The sequence below is a fragment of the Rhinatrema bivittatum genome, chromosome 6, assembly GCF_901001135.1.
Source record: "Rhinatrema bivittatum chromosome 6, aRhiBiv1.1, whole genome shotgun sequence".
Classification (NCBI taxonomy): domain Eukaryota; kingdom Metazoa; phylum Chordata; class Amphibia; order Gymnophiona; family Rhinatrematidae; genus Rhinatrema; species Rhinatrema bivittatum.
In genome coordinates, this window is record NC_042620.1 from 43,747,372 (window position 1) to 43,769,683 (window position 22,312).

The 22,312-nt window shown below is 40.3% G+C and overlaps 1 protein-coding gene across 1 annotated transcript in view; it reads right to left on the bottom strand.

Annotated features, from left to right (window-relative positions):
- DPP10 (dipeptidyl peptidase like 10) overlaps nucleotides 1-22,312 on the bottom strand; it is a 1,181,383-nt gene that overhangs the window by 273,717 nt on the left and 885,354 nt on the right. Inside the window, exons 6-7 of the mRNA XM_029605348.1 lie at nucleotides 14,660-14,712; nucleotides 14,299-14,380 (exon numbers count right to left, since the gene is read on the bottom strand). Of these exons, the coding sequence (XP_029461208.1) occupies nucleotides 14,299-14,380; nucleotides 14,660-14,712 (135 nt within the window). The remainder of the gene's footprint in view (nucleotides 1-14,298; nucleotides 14,381-14,659; nucleotides 14,713-22,312) is intronic.

The following is a 22,312-nucleotide window of genomic DNA, read 5'->3' on the forward strand; positions in this document are numbered from 1 at the left end:
CCTCCAATTCATCCACTGAAAAACTGAATAGGTTGACTCCTATCAACTCTAGTAAATAGTATATATTTTTACATAAAATGCAATGTGCACATAAGAGGAAAGTATGTTTAGCTAATGCTTTATTTATTTATTGGATTCCTTTATTGGATGTGTTGTTTATAATTATGTCTACATTTATGTCATACATGTATTAATATGCTAACTTTCATTCTTTATCTAATAGGAATGAGCATTTATTTGGAACAATTGCAAAAGATGCAATGAAAGAGGCCATTTTCGGTTTGTACAAATGGTACAAACCGAAGATAGGCCTTGGAAGAATATACATAAAAATTGTCATGTATATTTGAATTCATTCGCATAAGACTTGAAAATGTTCTTCTTTCAGAAAGCATATACCTAAGATGTAGCTACTCTTGAAATTTTTAATTTAGTGATTTTATGTTTATTGTTTGTAATATGTGATTTAAATGTTATATTAAGTATGTTAAGGTATTATCCGCACTGAACTATGTATAGGAGGTAGTATGCTACAAGAATTTTGAATAAATAAATAAGGCCTCCAGCAGGAGCAGGCCTTAGCCTATTCCCATTCCCAGAGCTCGGGCCCTGGCCTAGGCCTAGTCATAAGACAAGATCCTGGTTGTCGAGACCAAAGCCAAGGCTTTGGTCTGACACTGGAGCCCAGATGAGTCTGGGGCCTAGGCCTAGACCCGACGCCTCACTGAGTCAAATGGAACCTGCCAACAACCCGCTAAGACAGAATGCATGGGGGTACCCTGCACAGAGCGGCAGTTTGAAGTGCTGAAAATAGTGCGAAAAGCAGAAAATAAATAAAAGTAAATAAAATAAATAAGCAAATTGCTACACAGACCAGATGGTCCATTTGGTCTTTGTCTGCCAACATTACTATATTACTATATAAAGAGGTAAATTCATAATCTCAGAGCAAAGTATACACCTAGGGGATAGTACCAAACATTGGAAGAAAATCAACATGCACGAGTAGCAGCTTGGGGTTACTGGCTCACAGCTTTTACAATGGAGGGAGCAATTGACAAATTGTCCACTTTGCTTTAAAGTCCAGAAATACTTTTTACCACATTTCAGTAAAAAAGGATGTATGTGCTTTTCATTAGAAAACTGCTATAGGTACAAAGTACCACCACTAATATTACTGCAAAATATTTCTTTAAAGCTATTAGATGATGCAGTACTGTACAGATTCTTAAAAGAGACAGTCCCTGCTCCAGACAAGTCATAGGGAGGGTATTTTTCAAAAGGACTTACCTGCTGAACTGGCCCTTTTGAAAATTGCCCAGCCAATATGTACACAATGTTTAGTGCATCAGGGAAAGATATTCTGGAGGGTGCAGTCTGGGTAGAGTTTGCATGTGTGTGCATTGATTTTGAAAATTATGAATGTAAATCTCCCTAAAATATTTCCCTGCACAATGAAGCACATGCATTTTGTGTGGGTAGTTTTCAGAGGATAATTTTCAAAGCAAACATACACAACTTTGCTTTGAAAATTAGTGTAACTTAGGAATCTAACAATTCCTAATTTTATGCAGGCTCTCATAAAGGTCAATTTTCAAGAATCATTTACCCAGATTAATGGCTTTTTACATAGAAAAATGAACTTCAGGAAAATTACCCATCCTGCATGACGATGAAACTATGAGCAGGAATAAATAAGTACCTGTATCCTAGAGAAAAGTGGGTGGGCTTAGACGGGTTAGGTTGGAGGAGATAACAATGCATATAAGTTTGCATTTTCAAAACTATATATTATTCTGCAGAAGCATCTGAGCAGGTGTAACATTGTGCATGCATAATCAGCCCAGATTCCATGCACACTCACACATTTTCATAAGATATTTATGTGCATAAATTCTCTTTAAAAATCTGGACTAAACTCTGCAGGTAAATAGTACCGTCAGACTTTAGCCTATATGGGCTGCTTGAAATTTACCCTTTAAAAGTACAATGGGAAAGATAAGAAAAGAACCAAGATAAAATGGAATCCCAGAACCCAAGTTAAGGACAGAGTATCAAGGAGTAGACTGTGATAAACAGTGTCAAGGGGGCTGAGGACTGAGTAGTGACCTCTGGCCTTAATCAGGAAACAGTCTCTAGAAACTTTGGCAAAAGCCGTCTCAGTGGAAGCCAGATTGGAATGCATCTAAAATGGCTTGCGATCCCTGCAAGTCAAAGCAATGGAGGTAGGCAGCATGTTCAAGTAGTTTGGATGTAAAAGGCAGGAGATAGGACAATGGCTACCTGGGTAGGTAGGGTCCAGTGAAGGTTATTTGAGGAGTGATGTGATCATAGCACGTTTGAAATCGGCAGTGGAAATAAATAAATTGGGGATACAATAGCTGGAAGGGAATCAGGTGGGAATGGGGTCAGAGAAAGAAGCAGGAGAGATGAATAGTTTCCTTCTCCATGACTTAGCAAAGGAAGAAAGGGCAGCAGAGAGTAAAGGGATGGGACAGAAGCAAATTGGAGGTGGAGAAGGCCTGATGGATAATCACAATGAATTTTTTAGAACCTTGTTATGAAAGAAATCAGTCACTAACTAGGCAGAGAGAAAAACAAGGGTCAGGTGGAGGTGGCAGATTGAGGAGAGTTGCAGGTATGGTGAAAAAAACAAACAGGATTAGTAGTAAAGGAATCTGGAGGAAGGACATAGCTAGCTAAGAGAGTGTAATAGCAGAATAGAAAGACAATCAAGAAGTCAGCATGCAAAAGGACTTCAACTAGAGGCGCCTCGCAGATCAGGTTAAGGAATGTAGAAAGTGGATTTTGGGGGTGAACCAAGGCTGGGGGTTTGGAATATTTTATGGGATGGAAGAGGAGAGGATAAGACTACCTAAAGCATATGAGAATATAATATTACCTCATCAACAAACTGTGTTAGGGCAGTAAAGGAAAAGGGAGATGAGACCAAATTAGAAAGGGTACAAGGATCAGTAGCTTGAGGATTCCTAAAGGTAGAAGTGGAGGAGAAAGAGTAAAAGTTATCAATTGATGGTAGGACTGGAGAAGAATAAAGGTCATAAAGCTAGCGAGCACATTTTGAAGAAAGGACTATATCAAGGCAATGGCTGGAGGTCAAACAAGGAGATTAAGTCAAGGAGGACTGCAGCAGAGGAATCAAGTTGGTTATTAGCATAGAAATTAACATCCCCAAGGAATAAGAGAAGGAGAAGTTAGGTTGAGAAATAAGAAAATCCAGGAGTCAAAAGTCATTGGGGAAAGATCAGGGGAACAAGAAAGAGGGATGGATGACAGCTGATCACAGAGATTTGAAGTGAATAAGTGGATGTGAACCTGAAAGGAAGAAAAAGAAGGGAACTGAGGAAGGAATATGGGCTAAAATTTGCAGAAGAGGGAGAGAATAAGAGGCCAATGCCACCCCTGCGGCCAATAAAGCGAGGCACGTGTACCCTCTTTCAGTTTTACCTCCTAGGTTTATCTTTTCTTGCTCTGATATATTCAGTATGCTTTTACTCTTTTTATAAGAAAAGATTAGCACTTTTTATTAAGAACAGGCCCCCAACTGGAAATACCTACAGTACCTGAATGTAATCCACATTGAAGCGCTGAAAAAAAGTGCAAAAAGCAGAATATAAATCTAAAATAAAAAATATGTGTTTCTGTCTGAGGCTCTGCAAGTGTTCATGCTACGGTCATGATTTGTATCTATAACTGTGATGCATGCATCACATTCTACTGAGAACAGCAGAAGCACCATGGTGTATTTAAATTCAGAATTATGGACTGACTCTAAATAGACGCATCTTTCAAAAGTGTGAATGAAAATCAGGCGATCTTAACTATTTTGCTTGTTTTAACTGTGAACTGAATCATCTAAAATTGCATTTACTACCAGCAAGCTTAGGTTTATGTGTACGGACTGCACCATAGAACACCTGTTGTTGTGACAGGGATATGCTTGAAGAGTTGAAAAAAACAAAGACTATGTAGATTTGTATTTAAAAAGAACAGTTTTTCAAAAAATGACATAGAAGAAAAAAAGAGTATAGGAAAAGTGAAGTAAAGAGAACACAAAGGTTGTCGAGGTGCCAGCTATTACACACAAATGAACAGTACATGTATGTGAGGAAAGCAAAGTCATTGCAGAGCAGTTTAAGAGCTCAGTCCCTGTAGGGCTGATTTCCACCTATGATTTGCTACTACTGTTGCTTTAATATTTAGGACCCAAAATTGTCCTATCCTGCATCAATGAAGTAGATTTCAATAGGAAGCCAATATTTGGAATAAAGTGATAGGGTACAAATATATTTAATAAATAATTGACCCAATTTCAACACTGCCTATGCCAGGGATAAGCAGCTCTGATTCTAATGTCACAAACAGGTCTAGTTTTCAAGATAACCAAAATATGCACATTAATAAGGCTCTTAAATCAAATACAGCAGATGTTCTGAAAACCAGACCTGTTTACAGTCTTCAAGGTCTGTAGTTGGTTTTCCTTGGCTTACATCAATAACTATACTTAAATCAGCTTTTATATCTTAGATAATCATTTTTTGTTATTTTTTTAATTTTTATTTTGAAGCACCTCTTTCTCGAGATACTAAAGGAAAAGTTGGGGAAAGATGGTTCCAGCCATCCATTGCTCCTACCATGTGACAGGGGCCGACCAATGGCACCGGTTGCCCCTGTGACATAGTAAGGGCAAAGGCTATCAGCGCCATTTTGAATACAGGCAGCCGACGGCCCGAGTGCAGGAGATCGTTCCAGGACCCCCGCTGGACCACCAGGGACTTTTGGCAAGTCTTGGGGGGGGGTCATGAGGGTGGGGGTTATTCGTTAGTGATACATTGTATTTGTGGGGGATTCGCCATACGTTTCGCAACCCCTACGAATACAACTAATATGGCATATATGTTGCGGAATACCAATACGTTGCAAATGAATGCACACCCCTAATGTCTGTATAACATACGGTTTGCCAGAAAAGTGTGATATACATTAAGCATTGTTACAAGTCTGTAGCGGCATAAGCTATAATGGCAATGTTGGCACCAGAAACAGTCAGTTATATGATCTTTCTATTCCCTCCATATCATTGGGATGGCAAACGGCATGGATGGTCGCACACCTTTCAGCCAAGCTCGCAGACTACTGGCACAAGATGCGCAACATATATGAAGAGCCCATGCTCTGTCCTGGTCACCAATTTTGCACTCGAAGTATAACTTGTATGCCTTCTTAATGTGTGCAGTCATACTCCTTTTTCTGTGCTTTCAGAGTAAACTCACCACAGATGTAATAAAACGTGTCATGGCTATTACGACATTGGTGTGACATTTCATAAAGTATATGAAATTAAATCCACAAGCTTTAAACAACAGTTTTGGTAATACAATTCGCTCATTCACACAGACGTTGCATAGGAGACTACTCATTGCTGCTGCTTATATAAGGCTGCGTCATCATGGAAACAAGTTGGAATCTTGCAGCCGAGCTGGGGCTTGCCCGAGCAAGTTCTGGCATGATCAGGCAGAGATTCTTGGTGTATTTAAAAAAAAAAAAAAAAGTTAGTCTCTGTTACATGTTACATTGCTTATGGCCATCAAAAATACGACATGAATTTTAAAAATCATAAATTTTACTGTCTAGCAAGAAAATATATGTACGCAAGATTATGCTTTAAAATTTCACAATTGGAGATCACGTGATGTGGTGAGCAGGGAAGGAGGCTATCTTTCCAGCTCCAGGTTCTGCACTCCCCAAAACCTAACATTTGAACTGCTAACACCGACGAACCCAGACAAATTCACTAGAGAGAATATTGCGATAGCGTGCTGCATCATCTGGGCCAGTGTGATAGTGGATATGAGTGCTAAACCGGTGAGAAAAGACAAAACAAAAATCACCGAACCAGAGACTAAAATGGCGGACGCCAGCATAAGCCGGGACAGCGCGGCGCTCGACGAGTAGGCAGTCGCTCGTATCACAGATGCAGTTATAAAAGGTCTCGAACCTAAATTCGACGGTCTGTCCGAGAGATTCGGAGCTTTAAAAGAAGCGATGGGAGACGTTGGGCGTCAGATCGACATCGTGGAAGGCCGGGTATCGGCGGCAGAGGAAGACATCATGGCGGCGTCTACGAGGTTGTCGGCGGTGGAACAGAGTGTGAAAGCAGCGGAGCAAAAAAATTGAAGATCTTGAAAATAGAGCCCGGAGAAACAACCTGAAATCCATGGGCTTTCCGAAAAATATAAACAAACTTGAGATCAAAAATATTTCGGAGCATTGGCTACCGATTGCACTAAACCTACCAGCACTGGAAGAAAAGCTGACGGTGGAGAGGGCCCACCGCCTAGGGCCTAAAAGAGACTCAGATAGATGCCCCAGGCTGGTTATAGCCCGTTTCCTAGAATGGGCACAGAAGAACATGGTTTTCGCCGCTTTCAAAAAATCCAGGGAGCTGCACGACCAAGAAGGTAAAATTATTATATTTCAAGATTTCTCAGCTGCAGTTGCAGCCAAAAGGAAGCTATTCACACCGACCTGCATCACACTCTTCAATAAAACATCAGGTTTGCCCTGCAGTTCCCTGCGGTCTTAAAAATATGGAACGAGGGACAGATTTACTCATTTGATGTTCCTGAGAAAGCAGCAGACTGGCTCGCCAACCTGGCAACAACAAAATGATAAAACAGCCTTTGAATCATGAAAATTCTTTCTGTATGCAGTAAGATGGAGGGAAATGGAGTATGATACTGGGTACAGTAAGCCATTAGAGATGTTCTGTTAAACTCCCAGTTTGTGTTTCCTGTTCACCTGTTCTCCTGCCTTATGCTATAAGAAACTCTGTATACAGTGTATGCGATGACATATAAGGTTTAAATATTAAAGCTTTTTAGTGATAAAAGGGGAGGGCAGAACCTGGTCACATTAACATGGATCTCCAGCCCCATAAAGAGTGGGGATTGTACTCTGAAGGAACGATGGGGATTTGCTCTGAGGGAGCAACTAGTATGGGGAAAGGCGGGGGGAGGGACACAGGGGGGGGATATTGGGGATTACATACAGAAAAAGGTCAAGGAAGAAGGGTCCTTTTGAAAAGATGTGATATGACGGATACTGGGTCAAGCATGACAATACTAGTATACTATGATACGCCTGGGGTTTGCCGCGAAGTGGTTGAACTGGGGCACCAGGCTGGGAGACCCACCAGTTGGGATACAATCAGACTTGGGACCTTTGGAATTCTTTTGGTAGCGAATAATGAATAAACTAAGGGTTAACTCCTGGAATGTAGGAGGCCTGGGTTCACCTGTCAAATGACAGAAAATTCTTAGTACATTACAAAGTCTGAAGGCAGAGATTGTGGGGCTTCAAGAGACACATTTGACTGAGGCAGAGAGTAAGAAATTGAAAAGAGGGTGGATTGGGCAATGCTTCTATACCCCGGCAGTCAGAAAAAAGGCTGGAACGGCGCTGCTGATCCACAAAAACCTGCGTTTTGAACTAATTCAACAGTTCTCAGATGCAGAGGGCTGTGTTTTAATTGTTGTGGGGAAATTACAAGGGAAAGAGGTTACTATATGTTCAGTATATGCCCCAAACCAATATTCACACGCCTTTTTCCAAGCTCTTGTGGGAAAAATTATCCAACTTCAGAGAGGACAGCTAATCTTACTAGGCGATTTTAATTGTGTACACGATGCTGAACTGGACAGATCACAGCCAAGTGCGCGGGTAGCCACTACAAAAGGAAAGGGGATTGTATATCTTTGCACGGAACTAAAACTACTGGACATATGAAGAACCATACATCCCACAGAGCGCGATTACACACATGTGTCTAGGGCGCATGCGACGATGTCCAGGATTGATTATATTTTGATATTGGAAGCCATGTTCCCAAGAGTGCAGAATGCGTATATTGGGGATGTGGCAATATCTGATCATGCATTGATAGGGGCGGTGGTCCAAGATGGAACTCCCCCTTTGCAACAAAAAATATGGCGTTTCCCTGCTCACTTGGCAGATGATTCGAAGTTTGGTAATTACCTCTTGACTAAATGGAATGAGTACGCTGAACATAATAAAGAACATATGGGGAGCCCCGGCCTATATTAGGAAACAAGCAAGGCGGTCATGAAAGGAGAGATCACTTCTTATCTGATAGCTCAATCGAAAATTCTTCATAAGCAAATTCTGGATATGGAACAAAGATTAGCTCAGGCAAAGAAACAGCTGAGTATACGTAGAAGTAGTGAGAATCTGTCTGCCTACAAGGAGTGTCTATAAGCACTCAATGATGCCTTGCATCTTAGGATGCAAAGAACCTTATTAGCAGGGGAGCATAAATTATTTAGGCATGGAAACAAGGCTGGCAGGCTGTTAGCCAACCTAGTACGGCTGCAAAAAAGGAAAACGTATATAGACAAGTTAATGGATAGACAGGGGAAGCCTCTCATGACTAGTGCCGGAGTGTGTGCAGAATTTCGACGTTTTTATATGGCCTTATATCAGGACGACAGAGAGGGTGGCTCCTCTGAGGAAAACCAGTTCTTTCAAGGAATAGACCTTCCCCAGGTAACTGAAGACCACTTGATCAAACTAAATGAACCCATAACACTGGAGGAACTTAAAGGGGTTATTAGATTGAGTAAAGGAACAAGGCGCCAGGACCGGACGGACTGAGTGCTGAATATTATAAAATATTAAAGGACTCCGCGTCTAAGGCATTACTTGCTTTCTTCCACGAGGCTCAGGCTAATTGGAGGTTCCCTGATGGAGTGACCAAAGCATTCATTACAGTTCTGGAGAAACCGGGCAAGGACTTATCTAATCCAGCAGCGTACAGACCAATCTCCCTGTTAAATTGCGAGGCGAAGCTCTTCGCTAAAATAATTGCGGACAAAGTATAGTTTTCCCCCATCTTAAATTTGGAACACCAAGTGGGGTTCGTCAAAGGTAGGGCTATCAGTACAAACATGACAAAATTACTGGTCTCTATGGCAGAATGTCAAAATAAGGGAATTGAGGCGTTAGTAGTAACATTTGACTTGGAAAATGCCTTTTACCGAGTTTCATGGTCATATTTATTTTCGGTATTGGAACGCTATGGTTTTCGAGGGGAAATTTTAAATTGTATATCTCTGCTATACCGAAACCCTATATCGGCAATTTTTGCTAATGGCCAAGTCTCTGAGGACTTTCAATTGCATCGTGGTACACGCCAAGGATACCCGCTATCTCCTCTCCTTTATATATTATCAATTGACCCTCTTTTACGGAAGATAGCGGCTGATCCCCAGATTAAAGGATTTACCCTGGGAACCAGAACTTTAACATCTCCGCGTTCGCAGATGATGTATTAGTTTTCCTCACGACTCCCCAACGTGCTTTACCGAAAGTTTTACAACACCAGAGAGAGTTTGGGGTCTTCGCAGGTCTGAAAATAAATACTGAAAAATCTGAAGCCATGGCATTAGGGCCCAATATACAGAAGGATTGGGTAGGCCCCTTCTCCTTAAAATGTGTTGACAAGGCCATCAGATATCTCGGGCTACGTCTTACCAGAGAGGTGCAACATCTACACAAGGCAAACATAGACCCCCTATACCAAAACATGCATAGCAAACTGACGGGGTGGGCAAATTTGCCTTTATCCCTTACCGGAAAAGGTTTTTTTGATAAAAATGATGGACCTGCCGAAATGGATATATGTCCTGCAACAATTACCAATCTGGTTAACCAAAGCAGAAGTAATGCGTATCCATAGGCTAGTGTGAAAATTCTTATGGGGGTCTCATAAAGCGTGCCTCCCGTTGTCAACATTGATGTTGCCCAAAGCTCAAGGGGGTTTGGCGTGCCCGAATTGGAGGGAGTATAATCTTACATGTATCCTACGCCATATATATGATTGGATTAATGGAACCAGCATATACTCCCAGACGCAGTTCTTAGTAGAATGGAGGTCCCCCTATAGGCCTATGAATTTACTACAGATCCCGGCACAGCCATACCAGAAAGTTTTAAAAAGAATATGCTCATACATTCTGGTAGAGGAGCCTGGAGATACTTATGTCGGACTAAATTAAAGATGAAAGGCACAATAACACCCTATTTGTCTTTTATAGGAAACCCGCAATTTCCTAGTGGAATGACCTCCCCTGTTTTTCAGACCTGGGCTGCCCGAGGGTTAGATAACATACAATGTTGCATGGACCCTAAAACTTTAGTACTAAAAAGCTTCCAAGACCTGCGAGACCAGTTTGGTTTAGCTTCCCAAGACTTTTTCGGCTTTCTACAGATACGCCACTACATATTTTCACTGAAACACATATCTGAGGATTTTCTTAAAGCTCCTGACCTTCAAACATTCTTTATCACTATAGGGCGTAAGCCTAACTCGAGTGGGACTTTCTATAGGATATTGAAAGGTCTGGTGAATAACTCGGCCATAGAAATTATACAAGAAAAATGGGTGAAAAAGGCAAATATTAGAATAAGTATAGATGATATTAGAATATGTGTACAGGAATGCCACAGATTGACTGAAAACATTATACTTCGTGAAGTAAGTTATAAAGTATTGCATTGTATGTATATGTCCAGAACCCAGATGTATGCCGCCAAACTTTGTGACTCTGCTATTTGTTTGAAATGTGGTAAAAGTGAAGGAACTATGTATCATCTATTATGGGACTGTGAAGAGATTGTACTCTTTTGGAACACAATTATTTTGGAAATGTGGGATCCTTGGCTTCACATAACAAAGAGACCCTAAATTTAGCCTTCTAGGTATTCCAACTAAAGACATGGATGATCTGGATCATGCGGACTTAATATTAGCAAGGAAAGCTATGCTGATTGGGCTTCAGACGATCATGGCTAATTGGATCTCTGCGGAAGGACCAGGGAGGGCCCAATGGCAGACTCGGATGGTAAACTTAATGCGCTTCGAATACATGTCGGCTAAGCGCTGAACGAAAAAAGCAATACGCCTATGGGAGGAGACTTGGTTGCGGTATCAGAACACTCTTCCACAGGGACTACAGGAATCTCTTAAACTCCAGCTATACATGGAATACAAAGAATCTTCTCGACAGTCATGCGGGACCTGAAAAAATTCTTCCTTTTTAAGATCCGGAACTGTGAGAGAGGGGAGGGAGGGGGGGGGGGTGGATGAGGGGGATATGGCTTGGCTAGGTTTTGGACACTACGAACCAGGTGGATCAGCTGAGCACTAATAGAAGAGGTAGAATACTTTGTATGAATATACTTAGCAGACAGTTTCTTCTCTTTTAAATGTATTCTTCAGTTTGTATCCCAAATGTTATGGCTGGCTGAGTCCTTTTACAGTTAGCATTTACATGTTATATGTGGTTTTTATGCTGGATATTGTAATAAAAAACTTCAATAAAGAAATTATAAAAAAAAAAATTTCGCAATTATTGTAACACAAAATTGTCCGTTTCTCAAAAACCTTACGTGATGCACAAATTTTGAAGTAATATCTGTGATATGCATCAAAAAATCTATTTTGAACACCAAAAAGCCTGAAGGAAACAAAAACTTTGTTTAGCAGTATAATGTGTTGTTTAGCAGTATAATGTATACATGATTCAACTGCACAAAACTCCACGCACGACAAGAAACACCGGCAAATTGCTATTAGTCATACCCTCCCTTCCCTCTGCTAAACTATCCAACACTAGGAATAGAGCATTTTCGATTGCTGGACCATAAGAATGGAACTCTTTACCAGTCTACCTAAGTTTGATCAGAGACTCCAAATCTTTCAAAAAAGAACTTAAAACATGGTTATTTAAACAAACATTCACAGATGGAGTTGGTTAATCTAATCCCATCCGATCAGACTTACTTCCTCTGCTAACCATGCTCTATATACTTCCTATCCCCCATACCTTTTCTCCTTTACCCCTCTATTCAAATTATGTCCTGCACATCTTTTCCTCCCATGGCCCCCTAGGACCCTTTCCTCCTTTCCCTCCCACTTCTCTTTTCCCTTTTGTATAAGTCTCCTTAACACACCCAAGCGTGTTTTCAGTTTAGTTATGTATTTAAATGCTTAATTATACATGCTCTCCCACTGCAAGTCCAATTTGTAAGTCTTACTCTCTTATTCCTATCCTCACACTTTTGACATATGCCGAATTGTTACTAGTTGTCTATACACGTTTCAATATGTTCGTTATGAATGCGTTTTATGTATGATGTTGGTTACATTGTAAACCTGAGTGAAGGCAGCCTGATATACTTCGGTATATAAAAGAATCTAAATAAATACATAAATAAATGTGTTGGATGAAGCACAAGAAGGCTTCAGGAACTACAGAGACTTTGATGATTTCTTTGGGTGAGAAACTCTCTAATTTGGATAGGGGTGAAATCTCTCTATTGGTTTTGATTGATCTTTCTAGTGCTTTTGACCTTGTAGATCATTCCATTTAGCTGAATTGTTGTGAACTTTTAGAGATTGGTGATCAGGTTTTAAAGTGGCTTTCTAGTTTTCTTCAAGGTAGGGAACAACTGCTGACTTTTCAGGGTTCTCTTCTTCTTTTAAGTTGAATTGAGGGGTTCCTTAAGGTTCTACCATATTTCCCTTTCTTTTTAATTTGTTTTTAATTTAATTTGGTAATTTAATTCAGTCATTTGGTTTTATTCCGTTCATTTATGCTGATGACATACACATTTTGGCTCATTTAAGAAATTCATGCAAAGAAGTTGTTGGAAGATTGAACTCTCATTTACAAACCATTTTCCAATGGATTTTTGAAAACAAGTTGGTTCTTAATTCAGAAAAGAATGAGCTATTGAAAACTGGTTCAGGTAATATTCCAGTAGCCCTTATTTGAATGGATTAGAGCTAACGCCTAAAGATCAGGTAAGGTATCTGGGAGAGATTATGGACTCTGAATTCTCTTTGGAAAAACGTATCTTGCAGGTGGCTCACAATACTTACTCTAGGTTGAGATTGTTAAGGTAACTGAGACCGTATTTGGGGCTCTCAACACTTAAAGTGGTGCCTTATGCCTTGATTCTTTCACAGTTGGATTACCGTAATGTGATATAATTTTGATTATAGGGAAAAATGATTTGTAAACTACAACTCATTGAAAATACTGCTGCTCGAATGTTTTGGGAAAATCTTGGAGAACTTCAGCCAAACCATTGCTGTTGGAACTGCATTGGTTACATTCAAGAACCTAGTGTTGGCATTTAAAATTTCAAATGGCTTTGATTCTCCTTCATTGAGGGGTACTTTGGAATGACATATAGCCAAAATAAATTTGGGGCAGATTTTAAAAGCCTACGTGCGTAAATCCAGGTGGATTTAGGCGCATGAGGGCGGTTACGCGCGCCGGGCCTATTTTCAAAAGGCCCGGAGCACGCATAAAGTCCTGGGACGCGCGTAAATCCTGGGGCTTGGAAAAATAGGTGGTCCATGGGTGGGGAGGGGTGTGGCCAGAAGCCTCTCTTTGGCCGCTGGGCCCGGGGAATACACGGCGGCACTTGGATAAAGGTACGGGAGTATTTTTTTTGGGCTGGGGCGGGACAGGTAGGGGAAGGGAGGGGAAGGTGGGGGGTGCCGAAGGAAACTTCTCTCCGAGGTGGCTCCAATTTCAGAGCTGCATTGGAGGGAATGGGGAAAACCATCGGGGCTCCCCCAGGGCTCGGCGTGTATAAGGTGTACTAGTGTGCACCCCCTTGTGCTCGCCGACTCCGGATTTTATAACATGCATGTGGCTGTGCGTGCATGTTATAAAATCAGGCGTACATTTGTATGCGCCGGGTAGCGCGCACAAATGTATCCCACGCGCGTAGGTTTGAAAATCCGCCCCTTTATGTTCTACAGGAAGACGATATTTTTGTCTCCTTCCAGTGAAAAAATGTAAATATTCTCATTTGGGCATGAGATCATTTTCCAATGTTATCCCAAATCTTTGGAATAGTTTACCTGTGGAAGTGAAAGATGTAAATTTAACAAGATTTTGGAAGAGATTAAAAACTTGGTTTATGTCTGTTAACAATTAGTAATTATTGGGTCTTAGGCAGAGCTTGATTAATTCGGTTAAGGAGGTGGGAGATTAAAATCTGAAGATGAGCTGCATTTCTTGTTTATCTATGTATTCTTTTGATTTTAATGAATATTATTTTATGATGTTCTTATAATTTCATGTTTTATTTTTGTACATCGCTTTGAGTGATAATTTTTATCTGTAAAGCGATTAATAAAAGCTAATAAATAAATAAATAGATATTATTAAGACTTACCAGTTGCTGATCTTGTATTCCCCAAGCTGCATACTGCAAAACTGAATTGTCTACTTCTGGAGGATTTAGCTCCCAAACTTCCCTTAAAAAATGAATTTATTTTACTTCAAAACACATACAATGTTAATAGCAATCAAGTTTATGTAAAGCGTGGTTGTTCACATCTGCTACTAGCCCAAATTAGAGAAACTATTAGCTAATTTGAGAAGGTGTTATAGCTGTTTGCCTTATTAGTTTTAAGATAGTATGTCATTTTTTGTTTTTTGTTGGGTTTTTTTTTAATATGGTTATGCTGTATGTTATGTTATTGCCTAGGGCAATTGGTTGAAGAAAATAAATAGTTAAATGCAGAATTACTTACCTTGTATGTATGTTATAAATTACATATGATGCCGTATAAGAGAAATGATAAACCTGCAAAAAGAAAGAAGCACCATTTAAAAGTTGAACTACAAACCAATATTCATATTTCGAAATTGTGAACAGTTTCTTAAGCATACCCATGTTTAAATTATACATAGTTCCCTTGAAAATGCTAATATGCTAATATGAAGTCAGTATTAATCAGCTACACAATAAAATATAAATGCTAGTGTTCATATTGCACATGGAATACATAATAATACAGACAACATATTAAAGCACCTTAAGGATATACTGCATTTAATGCACCTGGTTTTAGAATAATATTGGTTTAATCTCAACACTTCTAGGGCTTGATTTTCAGCGCACTTGCTGTGGAGCTGGTATAAAACTTGCTGCCCATAGGGATGGTAACTTTGAAACAGGCACGCAGGTACACATGCACACGTTTGTTGGCCTGTGTCCAGGGATATAGCCATTTTATAACATATGCGTATATATGTGCGCATGTTATAAAACAGAAGGAATGCATGCACATGTGCGCACAATTTTAATTGGGCGTGCATCTATGCACGCAAATGCCACTTCTGTCGCGAAAGGAGGGATTTTAGTAGACATGAGCATCAACGCCATTTCCAGTTTTCGCAGCTTGTTCCCAGTTCACCCAGATTAGGGATAGGACTTCTAAACCCCACTAGTTTAGTGGCCTCCCATTGCCCCTGTTAGGCTCTACCTTTAAAATCCTGCCAATCTATTTTTATCTAACTACTCTAATTACTTGCACGTTCTCCACAGCAGAAGAAAAGTTACGCGACAGGGGACCATGGCACGCACCTGTGCGCGTAAGTATTTAAATGCAAATTTGAAGTTGAAATCCAGGAACGCCCATGCCCCACCCAGATCAAGTCCACGCCCCGCTCCTTTTTTGGAACTTTTCATTTGTGTGCATAGCGGGAGGATGCGCGCATAATGCAAGCACCTTTTAAAATCCACTTGGCGTGCACCAGCCTGACATATTTCCATATCTCCGGGCTTTTCAAATTGACAACCTATGGATTTTCAAAGTGGACTTCTACTCGTAAGTCAGTTTTGAAAACTTGGGCTACTTTGTACCCGCAGATTTTTGCTCTTTATGGGCTGTTTGAGAATGACCCTCATAATAGAAGCATACAATTTAAAAGGAGTTTGTTGATGATATTTCTTTTTTATCAAAGGAGAAGAGTTCAGGAAGGGGGGGCATTACTGCATGATTTTTATTTTTATTTTTTTTTATTTTAGGGCTGAATGGGCCACCTTTAGAGGCGGGGAATGTGTGAGGGGCTTCGCTTGACCCCTGAGGGGGATTCAGGATACATGGCTTTTTAAAATGGAGGCAGCCCCATTCAATGTGGCCTGCTAACACACATTATAGAAACATAGAAACATAGAAATGATGGCAGAAGAAGACCAATCGGCCCATCCAGTCTGCCCAGCAAGCTTCACTTGGGAGGGGTGAAATATCATGGGGGTGGTCCTGCGATATTTTGCCCTTCCCTGGGAAAGTATTGTGACAGTATCACTGTGATATATTATATCATGCTAAAACTCTGTGATAAAAAATAACACTGCAGAGCTGAAAATAATGTGGATCCATCAGGTCTAGAGGAAGTGTATAAAGTGTATCCGGTCTAGAGGAAGTGTATCCATCAGGTCTAGAGGAAGTGTTTAAAGAGGAGGCAGCAAAACACTGCACGGAGCGGCAGTATCCACAGAGGCATTCACGGAGCGGGATGCCAGTGGCCAGTGGTTGGTGTTCCACCTTCACGGAGCGGAAGGATGGAGGCCTGCCATCTCCAAATAAAAAAAAAAAAAAACAGGGGTGGGCAAGAGTATGTAAAATTAACGAAGAGTTCATAAGCTATAGGTATTACTAATTATTAGGCTTATTCAATATTTGTTGATAGATAATGTGGCTTTCAATGCATACTTCACTTTCAATACATATCCAACATAGCTCTCTGCTTCAACAGCAGAGAACGTATAGAAGTTGGGCGGGCACACAATGTGCAGATTTTAAAAAGCGTACAAGTACACGCATATCTCTCAGTACATGTATAAAAACGTTTTGCAAAAAAGGGGCAGCATGTGGGCACTGTCTGGGCAGAGCAAGGGCATTACTGGATTTCTCAATGAAATTTGCGCGAAAGTATTTACGTGCACAAATGTGCCAGGGTCCCATACTTTGTACTTTTACTTCTGCTATGGATGGTGTGTAAGTCCAGGAACAAAAAAGAAATAGGCTAGTCAGCGGGGTATTAAGAGTAGGGCAAAAGGGAGGCTAATTAAATAAGGGTGTTAGGAAGTCCTATCCTTTACCTGGGCTAACTAGGAATGAACTGGGGAAACTGGGAATTGCATCAGTGCACGTCTACTAAAATTTCCCCACTTACACAGCAGAGGTGGCATTTGTGCACATGGGCACGTCCATATAAAATTGTGTGCCCATGTACATGCATGCAGGCTATTTTATACCATGCACATATACACGTGCATGCATTTTAATATGGCTGTGTCCTTTTGCGAGAGCCAGCATACGCATGTACATGTGCGCCCGCACGGCTGTTTCAAATTACCATCATACCCTTCCAGACACTTCCTCTTCCCTCTTCTTCCATCTGCTAATCCTCATTCCTGCCCATCTTATCTTTCCTATTCTTTACAGGTGGTTTTATAGGACTTCAACCTTTTGAGAATTTCTTAACTTTAACAGATAAATGTTGCGGGTGACAGTCCAATTTAACCAGCTTCTAATCTTCGCCACTATATCTCCATGCATGGAATGGAATAAAACCAAATCATTCTGTCTCTCATAACATGAAGCTATATTGGCATCCTATTCTATGTATCTCCTGTGCTAACAGAAGGACAAAGAAACACATAATTGAACATAAGAACATAAGAAATTGCCATGCTGGGTCAGACCAAGGGTCCATCAAGCCCAGCATCCTGTTTCCAACAGAGGCCAAAACCAGGCCACAAGAACCTGGCAATTACCCAAACACTAAGAAGATCCCATGCTACTGATGCAATTAATAGCAGTGGCTATTCCCTAAGTAAAATTGATTAATAGCCATTAATGGACTTCTCCTCCAAGAACTTATCCAAACCTTTTTTGAACCCAGCTACACTAACTGCACTAAACACATCCTCTGGCAACAAATTCCAGAGCTTTATTGTGCGTTGAGTGAAAAAGAATTTTCTCCGATTAGTCTTAAATGTGCTACTTGCTAACTTCATGGAATGCCCTCTAGTCCTTCTATTATTTGAAAGTGAAAATAACCGAGTCACATCTACTCGTTCAAGACCTCTCATGATCTTAAAGACCTCTATCATATCCCCCCTCAGCCATCTCTTCTCCAAGTTGAACAGCCCTAACCTCTTCAGCCTTTCCTCATAGGGAAGCTGTTCCATCCCCTTTATCATTTTGGTTGCCCTTCTCTGTACCTTCTCCATCGCAACTATATCTTTTTTGAGATGCGGCAACCAGAATTGTACACAGTATTCAAGGTGTGGTCTCACCATGGAGCGATATAGAGGCATTATGACATTTTCTGTTCTATTAACCATTCCCTTCCTAATAATTCCTAACATTCTATTTGCTTTTTTGACTGCTGCAGCACACTGAGCCGACGATTTTAAGGTATTATCCACTATGATGCCTAGATGTTTTTCCTGGGTGGTAGCTCCTAATATGGAACCTAACATCGTGTAACCTCAGCAATGGTTATTTTTCCCTATATGCAACACCTTGCACTTGTCCACATTAAATTTCATCTGCCATTTGGATGCCCAATCTTCAAGTCTTGCAAGGTCCTCCTGTAATGTATCACAGTCTGCTTGTGATTTAACTACTCTGAATAATTTTGTATCATCCGCAAATTTGATTACCTCACTCGTCGTATTCCTTTCCAGATCATTTATATATATATTGAAAAGCACCGGTCCAAGTACAGATCCCTGAGGCACTCCACTGTTTACCCTTTTCCACTGAGAAAATTGACCATTTAATCCTACTCTCTGTTTCCTGTCTTTTAACCAGCTTGTTATCCACGAAAGGACATCGCCTCCTATCCCATGACTTTTTAGTTTTTGTAGAAGCCTCTCATGAGGGACTTTGTCAAACGCCTTCTGAAAATCCAAATACACTACATCTACCGGTTCACCTTTATCCACATGTTTATTAACCCCTTCAAAAAAATGAAGCAGATTTGTTAGGCAAGACTTCCCTTGGGTAAATCCATGTTGACTATGTTCCATTAAATCATGTCTTTCTATATGCTCTACGATTTTGATCTTGAGATTGGTTTTTATTTTGATCTTGAGATTGGCTTTTATTATGCTTAAGACAGAGGTTGGGTAGCACCTTATAGCCCTACAGATTTATTAGCCCATAAGTGTTTGAGCACAACAGCACACTTCGTTCATTAATATCCTCTATGTAGCTTTTGCTACTACAGGCTAAAAACATGGCTACCCTTCTGGAAATATGTAGAGACGCTGAAGATCTAGTTGCGATTATGTCTTCTCCTTTACCATGAAGGGATAAAAACCTATGGGGCAGATGAGATTTTTAAACGAGCATGCATCTAGTTTAAATTTATGAACTGAGTTGCTCACCTAGGATCATGGTTGCTTTCTTAGACAGATATAGGCTATCACTGTTACAAAGAAAGTTTTCTTTTCTGGAGGAGCCCAAGTTCGCAAGAAATCTAAAATCTTTTTCCTTCCTATACATCTTTAGCCATGCAATGAAGTTAATTATGTTGCATAACCAGTCCTCCCCATGCCATATGCAGTTAGCAACTCAGAAAAGGCCAGACTTCTTGACAATTGAGCAAGTCCCTCCACTAATTTCCTGAAATTCTCTTATATTGAACCGACATGATTCCCAGCCAAGTCATTTATCCTCAAGTAGAATATAATATCAATTTCACCTCCTTCTTTTTGCTGTAAGCAGTCTTCGGAATATGGTTTTTAATTTTGATTGCTATGGATACTTGCATGCATTTAAGCTTCTTGTCTCTCTAATCCTGCCCTAAATTTCTTTGATTATCATCCCTTTTTAAAGGAGTTTCCTCCCTTTCTGGGCTTCTCTGCCACCATTCTTGTATTTTGCTTTACAGCTGGCCTCTGTCTTCATCTCTGCCTCTACTACAGATGACGCTGCAGGATTTTTCTTTTACCTCCAAGGCCAGAAAGGAGTTGTGAGCTAGTATAATTTACGTGTATGTCTCTAACTCGCTACCCTTAACATACCTTACACTCCATAATAAATTTCCAGCTTATACCTGGAATCCCTGGGGGAGAAAAAGCAGACATTGCGGGGAGGCAGTTTTAATGCTTAACCAGTTCCACTTTGAGCTGATTAATCTCCATTTTCAGTTCACAGAACTGGAAACAGAGTAACAGCGCAGCCTCCAGAAGGTCACTCTGAAACCTGGAGTATCACACTTAGTGCACTGTACCATCCCATCATTACAACTATTTTTTTTTATTTCTGCTGCAATAAAATGAATGACTCATTTCATAACTTTTCCTACTAAATATTTCATGATAAGTTCCAAGTTTTACTGCATTGACTGTGTTGCCTTAATGAGCAAAATTACAGAAAGATACCAATTCCTACAATGAGAGAAGTCTCTATAAAAACAATAGGAAGCCTGGCGGGGGATGCGGGTGGGTGAGAAATACTAGAACAGCAATAAGAACTGAATTGCAGTCAGAAATAAAAACAGAACCCTCCTTTCTCAGACAGAAACATTTGAGTTTTACAATGGTTCAGTCATACTTTACAGAATAAGCAGAGATGTTTCACGGGAGAGATCCAAAATTAAGTTCACACACAGATACGCAGGAAAGAAAGACAGAAACCTATTCATACATCTTACTCTCAAGTAATTCCAAAACCCAAACCCAATCAGTCCTGCTGGAGATTAACGAACAATTGAACTACAGCCAGAAAACAACTCAGAATCTTCCTCAGACAGTAGCCAGCAGAAAGCAGGTGAGTTTTAAACAACACAGCCAAATTTTACAGGTCAATTACAACAACTCCAAAGGAGAGATCCACGGCCCAATTTACCTATAAGGATGCAAGACACAAACATTTCTTTTTGTAGTTAAAGTGCATTTTTTGCATTAATAAAATACAATTGAGAGATAAATTTAATCCCTAATGTTAAAATTAATGCAGATTATTTAAATTTAAAATTACTACAAATATAAATGGGACCTTTACATTCAATAAAAGCATGGCGGAATTCAAATGGAATAATACCTGAAGTTATGTTTAATGTTATTTTGGTCACTTTTCATTTCCATATAAATATTTTCAATTGCCGTATTCACTGGCCGGTCATACTTGACAAATGTATGCTCATTAAACCATGATAAGAACATAAGAACATAAGAAAATGCCATACTGGGTCAGACCAAGGGTCCATCAAGCCCAGCATCCTGTTTCCAACAGTGGCCAATCCAGGCCATAAGAACCTGGCAAGCACCCAAAACTAAGTCTATTCCATGTAACCATTGCTAATGGCAGTGGCTATTCTCTAAGTGAACTTAATAGCAGGTAATGGACTTCTCCTCAAAGAACTTATCCAATCCTTTTTTAAACACAGCTATACTAACTGCACGAACCACATTCTCTGGCAACAAATTCCAGAGTTTAATTGTGCGTTGAGTAAAAAAGAACTTTCTCCGATTAGTTTTAAATGTGCCCCATGCTAACTTCATGGAGTGTCCCCTAGTCTTTCTACTATCCGAAAGAGTAAATAACCGATTCACATCTACCCGTTCTAGACCTCTCATGATTTTAAACACCTCTATCATATCCCCCCTCAGTCGTCTCTTCTCCAAGCTGAAAAGTCCTAACCTCTTTAGTCTTTCCTCATAGGGGAGTTGTTCCATTCCCCTTATCATTTTGGTAGACCTTCTCTGTACCTTCTCCATCGCAATTATATCTTTTTTGAGATGCGGCGACCAGAATTGTACACAGTATTCAAGGTGCGGTCTCACCATGGAGCGATACAGAGGCATTATGACATTTTCCGTTTTATTCATCATTCCTTTTCTAATAATTCCCAACATTCTGTTTGCTTTTTTGACTGCCGCAGCACACTGAACCGACGATTTCAATGTGTTATCCACTATGACACCTAGATCTCTTTCTTGGGTTGTAGCACCTAATATGGAACCCAACATTGTGTAATTATAGCATGGGTTATTTTTCCCTATATGCATCACCTTGCACTTATCCACATTAAATTTCATCTGCCATTTGGATGCCCAATTTTCCAGTCTCACAAGGTCTTCCTGCAATTTATCACAATCTGCTTGTGATTTAACTACTCTGAACAATTTTGTGTCATCTGCAAATTTGATTATCTCACTCGTCGTATTTCTTTCCAGATCATTTATAAATATATTGAACAGTAAGGGTCCCAATACAGATCCCTGAGGCACTCCACTGTCCACTCCCTTCCACTGAGAAAATTGCCCATTTAATCCTACTCTCTGTTTCCTGTCTTTTAGCCAGTTTGCAATCCACGAAAGGACATCGCCACCTATCCCATGACTTTTTACTTTTCCTAGAAGCCTCTCATGAGGA